The following is a 6396-nucleotide window of genomic DNA, read 5'->3' as shown; positions in this document are numbered from 1 at the left end:
CCTTGGCATTTCTTTGATTTAAGTTAAAACTGGTTTTCTTAATAGTAATGAGTGAACTCACCACTGAAAGTAGTTAGATTATGTAAGAAATTGTGTGATCAATACAATGTGGGTGGGAAAGGAATGGAAGACAATTGTAGACACCAGAGAAGAGAGTGGGAAAGGACAGGGGGTCAGAAAAAGGGGTAAAAAAGTTCTAGGAACTAGAAATGGAAAATTTTTTATAATAATATGCATGATTAGGACCAGCAGTTAGCATAATGGCTCTGTCGCTGGACTCCCATGTAGTCGATTGCAGTTCGAGTCCCAGACCCAGTGGCTTAAAACTCATGTCGGGCGCATGTGCGATCCCTTCTCCTCCATTCTCCTCTCGGGATCTTGGGCATGCACGCACACGCGCCCGGCGTGAGTTTTAAGCCACCGGGTCCGGGACACGAACTGCGGCCAACTACGTGGGAGTCCAGCAACATAGCCATTACGCTAACTGCTGGTTCCCGAAATGGAAAATTTTTTATAATGATATGCATGATTAAGTCATGATGCAGTATATTCTGGATGGGAAATCACATTTTTTATGCTGTGATGATGCTTAGGGAAAGAATATAAATTAAGTTACAAAAAAAAGTTTCAGAAAAAAAATATCTATTCAAAGACTGCAGTAAGATAGGTGCTACTTTATAGGATGCCTAAAGTTAGACTTGTGTCCATGAAAATGTATATATCAGCTGTGTTTGCTATGAAAATATTTCAATTAATTAAGGTCTTTAGTAATTCAATGAAATGTGGGGGGAAAATAGTAAAGAAAGCAAACATTGATGTGGGAGGAGAGTGAGAGATGGCAGAGGGTAAGAGATAGGGAATCAAGGATGGGGGAAAAAAAGCACAACATACAGGAAACAAGAAATGGAAAATTATTTGCTGACAATAACATGTTTGTTGATGTGCTTGATTGAGACAATATACAGTGTACCCTAGATGGAAAATCTCATTTTGTATGCTGTAGTGATGTACAGTGAATGAATGCAAATAAATAAATTTAAATGAAAAAAAAAAAAAGAAAACAAAATTGATTAGCTCAGGGACCAGCAGTTAGCGTAATGGCTATGTCGCTGGACTCCCACGTAGTCGACTGCGGTTCGAGTACCAGACCCGGTGGCTTAAACTCACACCGGGCGCGTGTGCGTGTGTGCCCAAGATCCCAAGAGGAGAATGGAGGAGAAGGGATTGTGGTGTGGCCATCCCCTCTGGGGGGATGATTTCTCGCTTTCTATCTCTCTGTCTGTGTCTGTCTGTCTGGCGAGCGCACGCGCCCTATAGCAAAAACCTCTCAAAAAAAAAAAAAAAAGATAAGAGATTCAGACCACCATGAAATTTCTTATCAGCAACAAGACGTTGGAGTGATACCTTTCAGTTCTAAGGAGAAATGTTTTTGAACTTAGAATTCTTTACCCAGCCAAATAATCAAGCATAAAGAAGAAATAAGGACATTCTCAGACCTGCAAGATTATTTACATACAAGGTCATCTCCGAAACTACTCAAGAATGTACAACAGGGAAGATAATAATTTAAATTTTAAGTGTAAAATAGAGTAGACAACATGGAAGTAAAAGCAATGGTCAACTAAAGTAAAAATGATAATAAAATTGCAGGTGCATGCCTAATCCAGGTGGGCCATAAATTCAACACAAAAAAGGAATGTCTGTCTTTTGTCCTTTATTGAACAATCTGTTAGGTAATAAACCAGTTTCTCAGGAAAAATACAAGTATTACTAATTCTTGGCTCAGGATTAATTCTCTAAGAAATCTTCATAAAAAGAAGCCAGCATTTGCTATAAACAACATAAAAATGATGTTTATAGAGATATACTTTCTAATAACCCTAGGGACAGCATCCCAAAACAATTTACAGGAGCCAGTGATAATGTTTCTGTACTTGTTCTCCGCTGATATGATTAAATCCAGGAATATATTTTAGGATGTTTAGATGAATAAATGCACTACATGTCCTTCAAGCAAACATACTACTTGTTAGTTCTCTCACCTGTATCTGTGCTAAATACTATCTGACTATGAGTTTGAGATTAAAGTTTCTAGAAAATACCTGGAAAGCTATTATGTTGTGTTGCTGGCTGAGTATAAGACCCCTAAAATAGACGATCAATTTGATATGTGTTGGTGTCCTTTTGTGACAACTGAGGAATTAAAAAAAAAAAAAAGCCTGGATAGAAAGCCATCCTTCAGCATTCCAGTGATCCAAGGGAATAGCCATCATCAGACTCAGAATTCTCTTCAACAGTTATTTTGAATCTGCTCCAGAACAGATAATCAAGTCTTCAAAGTCCAACTTCATATAGGATGATGGCAATAGCCTTCACTCCCTCAAAAGCATAAAAGTCAAAATAATTTGCTATCTTCTTTGACCAAATAAAATATCAATAAAGCATTCATAGAATGCTTAGCTTTCAGCCATGCGCTCCCTGTTACAATGTCCAAGATAACTAAGTAAGAACATCTCATTTATTTTAGGAAGTGGTATTTTGTAAGCTAGATAAACATTAGAAAACATTTGCCAAAAAGAATAACCTAATTTCAGAATAATTAATCTGTGCCCTCCAGCTCACCCCCAAAATATAACTATCTGATAGTGACTCTAGCTGATAGAGTCACTTCTGGTTTAGATTAAGAAAACTGTATCCACTTTTACTTGTCTTTCCACTTAGAAGGAAGAAGATGCATCCAAAACATAAATGTGTTCTCAGCCCACTAAGAAACAATTTAAGGGGCCAATGAAGTGACACTGTGGTTAAAATAGATGGATCCCACATGGCTGACTGTGGTTCATGTCCCAGACCGGTGGTGGATGTGACCATACATGTCCAAAATCCCAAGAGGAGAATAGAGAAGGGATTGCAGCATGATCATCCACCCCGGGGGGTGGGGGGAGATTGCTTTCTCACTTTCCCTTTTTCTCTTTCTCTCTCTATCTGTCTCCAGCAAGCACATATGATCTATAGCAAATTTTAAAAAGAGAGACAAATAGAAAGAAACAATTTAAAAGATGGAAGAGATATATCACCATCTTGCTGGAAATTTTTAACTGCAATTAAAATGTTACTCTCCTATTAGCAAGATTTTTAGGCTCCATAAAAATGATAGTTTAATGAAAGAGATTTTACATTAAAAAGAGGCCTGGATCTTAAAGCAAGAGGCCCCAAATCCTTCTACAACTTTTTGTTTGAGCATATTTTAACTCATAACCTCTCCTTACCTATGATTTCTCAGTCAAAGATGTTACCTTGTGTTGTAATCCTTAAATAATGAAATGTATGAAAAGAAATTTATACCAGAAAAGTTCTCATAAAAATATGGAAAAATAGCAAATAGACCAAAAAAGAAAATCACCCAGGTTTAAATTTGCTTATATTATCTCCCAAGATGGTTCTGAAGCACTTTGTTGAATATTTTTGGTGGAAATTGGCAAGTACCCATTAATTCTTCTCCAGGTCCTCAAAGGTAACACCCAACTCCTAAACTGGGCTTTTTGCCATTATAGTAAAGTATATATTATCCATCTTCAACTTTCAGTAGACAAGAGAAATAGGTTATTTATGGCTTTTTAAAAAATCTGTTTGTCAATGAAAAATTTGTAACACTTTCATCATTTTAAAAGTATATTTATTTGGGACTAGCAATTGGTGTAATGGCTATGCACTGGACTCCCATGTAGTAGACAGCGGTTCAAGTCCCAGACCCGGTGGCTTAAATTCATGCCGGGCGTGTGTGTGTGTGTGTGTGTGTGTGTGTGTGTGTGTGTGCCCAAGCTCCCGAGAGGAGAATGGAGGAGAAGGGATTGCGGCATGGTCATGCCCCCTGGGGAGGGGGGGTGATTTCTCAGTTTCTGTCTTTCTGTCTCTCTCTCTGTCTTTCTAGAGAGCATACACACCCTATAGCAAAAACCTCTCAAAAAAAAAAAGTGTATTTATTTATTTCTTCCATGAGAGAAGGGAAAAGGGGACATCCCCAGCAGGGTTTTCATGTTGCAATACACCCTCAGTCTCAGTCAGCCAGAATTATGGCTATGCACACTTGTACCCAGCATATAATGCTTTATTATTTAAGATAATGGCTATGTCGCTGGACTCCCATGTAGTTGACCACGGTTCAAGAACCAGAGCCGGTGGCTTAAAATCATGCGGGGCGTGTGTGTGTGTGTGTGTGTGTGTGTGTGTGTGTGTGCCCAAGATCCCGAGAGGAGAATGGAGGAGAAGGGATTGTGGCATGGTCATGCCCCCTGGGGAGGGGGGGTGATTTCTCAGTTTCTGTCTTTCTGTCTCTCTCTCTGTCTTTCTAGAGAGCATACACACCCTATAGCAAAAACCTCTCAAAAAAAAAAAGTGTATTTATTTATTTCTTCCATGAGAGAAGGGAAAAGGGGACATCCCCAGCAGGGTTTTCATGTTGCAATACACCCTCAGTCTCAGTCAGCCAGAATTATGGCTATGCACACTTGTACCCAGCATATAATGCTTTATTATTTAAGACTAATTAGTAAATGTTAGTAAATGCAAGAGCTCTTCTAACAAGACTGAAAGCAAGGGGAAGATTTAGGAGACTTCTACTGGACCCATGAGAGATCATAGCAAGTATGAATCCGTAATTAATAAATACAACTGTCTTTCTTCAATTAACCGCAGAGCATTTTGTCCTTCACCAAATATGACTTAGAAGAGAGCCTGAAGGCACTTAACTTTAGACCCTCATAATCATAAAATGATAAAATACCACAAAGAATTTGAGATCCCTATATAAAACCCTGATGGCATAGACTCCTAGTTCTCAGCAAGTTTGGTACTGACCCAAAAGCTGAAGAACGTCTCCAAGCATGGTGTGTCATTTGGGATTTGGGGTTGTTGGTTTCTTGGGTTGGGTCAGAAAGCTCAGAAAAATTCCCTCAAGCTAAATCAATAACTTAAGTTTTTTCCTTTCTTAATTTACTTTCGGTCTTTATAATCTGGTCTGCATGGTTGTAAGCCAAAGCAATTCATCAAAAACACGAGAAAAGAACAATGAGTGGGGAGAGCTTTAAAGAAAAGAGTTCCCCAGCCTCCAAAATTTTCTTATTTGACTCCAAGAACATATTTTGATACAATTGAAAAATATGTGACCCAAAATGGGGTTTCCTATTGAAACACAGTGGTGACCTCCAGCTTCTGGGACTTATTGACATTTAAGCAAAGAATGAAGGAGACTCGAGACAAAATAAAATAAAATAAAAATCTTCCCACATTTTTTTTAATTCTTGTCTTCACAAAAGAGCTTGGAAACAGAATTAGGGGATTCTAACGAATGCTAAAGGGCCATGGGTTTGTTTTCCTCCTGGCTGAGCCAATTTGCTCATTCAACCTCAGAGAGTTAGAAAATGTGCTGGCAGCTTTATTCCTCCAATGACACTATAGCTTCATGAAGAAATATAAACCTTTACTTACCCATTCTTCTTCCCGCATACATGAACTGGAATATATGAATACAATTTAAATTGATAAAATCTTCACACAAGCCCCCAGCATGTACATTTCTATAAGTGTAGATTCACAACTGAATATCTAAAACATTCTATAATAATGATAGTAGTAATTGCTAATATTTACTGGACGCTTGTTAAAATACTATAAAAATATTTCACATGTATTATTTCACTAATCCTCAAAACAATCCTATTAAAACTTTACAGATGAGAAGACAAAAGACGTAGCAAAATAATGTAGTAAAGTCAGAATTCAAACATTGAACTAAAGAAGCTGTTTGGAAAAAAGATGATGAACCCTATTAAAAGATGGGAGAAGGAATTGAACAAAAACACTCACTAAAGATGACATTCAAATAGCCAGAAGGCATATGAAAAAATGCTCAACATCCCTCATTGTAAGGGAAATTCAGATCAAAACAACAATGAGATACCACCTAACCCCAGTCAGAATGGTGAAGATTAAAAAAACAAAGCATGGTAAGTGTTGGCAGGGATGTGATGAAAGGGGAACTCTCTTATACTGCTGGTGGGAATGTAAATTAGTCCAACCACTGTGGAGAACAATTTGGAGATTCCTCAAAAATCTACAAATAGAACTGCCATATGATCCAGCAATCTCATTTCTTGGCATCTACCCAAAGGACAGAAGAATTTCTCATTGGAAAAGTGCTTGCACATCAATGTTTATTGCGGCACTTTTCATGATTGCTAAGACATGGAACCAACCCAAATGCCCCCTTACGGCTGAATGGATTGAAAAACTGTGGCACGTATACTCTATGGAATACTATTCAGCCATTAAGAACAACAAAACCCTGGCTTTTGACAGAAAGTGGAAAAATATAGAAGATTTACTGCTGAGTGAAAC

General features: G+C 37.9%; 1 protein-coding gene across 6 annotated transcripts in view; it reads right to left on the bottom strand.

Annotated features, from left to right (window-relative positions):
- The window catches only part of ATP8B4 (ATPase phospholipid transporting 8B4 (putative)), a 276289-nt gene that overhangs the window by 247104 nt on the left and 22789 nt on the right, over positions 1 to 6396 (bottom strand). For 2 of the 6 annotated variants that reach the window (XM_027768395.1, XM_027768394.1), the window contains exon 3: positions 5488 to 5512. The exons of the other annotated variants lie outside the window; for them this stretch is intronic. In XM_027768395.1, the coding sequence (XP_027624196.1) occupies positions 5488 to 5509 (22 nt within the window). In that variant the 5' untranslated portion in view covers positions 5510 to 5512. The remainder of the gene's footprint in view (positions 1 to 5487; positions 5513 to 6396) is intronic. 6 annotated transcript variants of the gene reach the window in all.

Source organism: Tupaia chinensis, unplaced genomic scaffold (assembly GCF_000334495.1).
Source record: "Tupaia chinensis unplaced genomic scaffold, TupChi_1.0 Scaffold146140_1, whole genome shotgun sequence".
NCBI classification, from domain to species: domain Eukaryota; kingdom Metazoa; phylum Chordata; class Mammalia; order Scandentia; family Tupaiidae; genus Tupaia; species Tupaia belangeri.
This window is presented reverse-complemented; position numbering and strand designations above follow the sequence as displayed.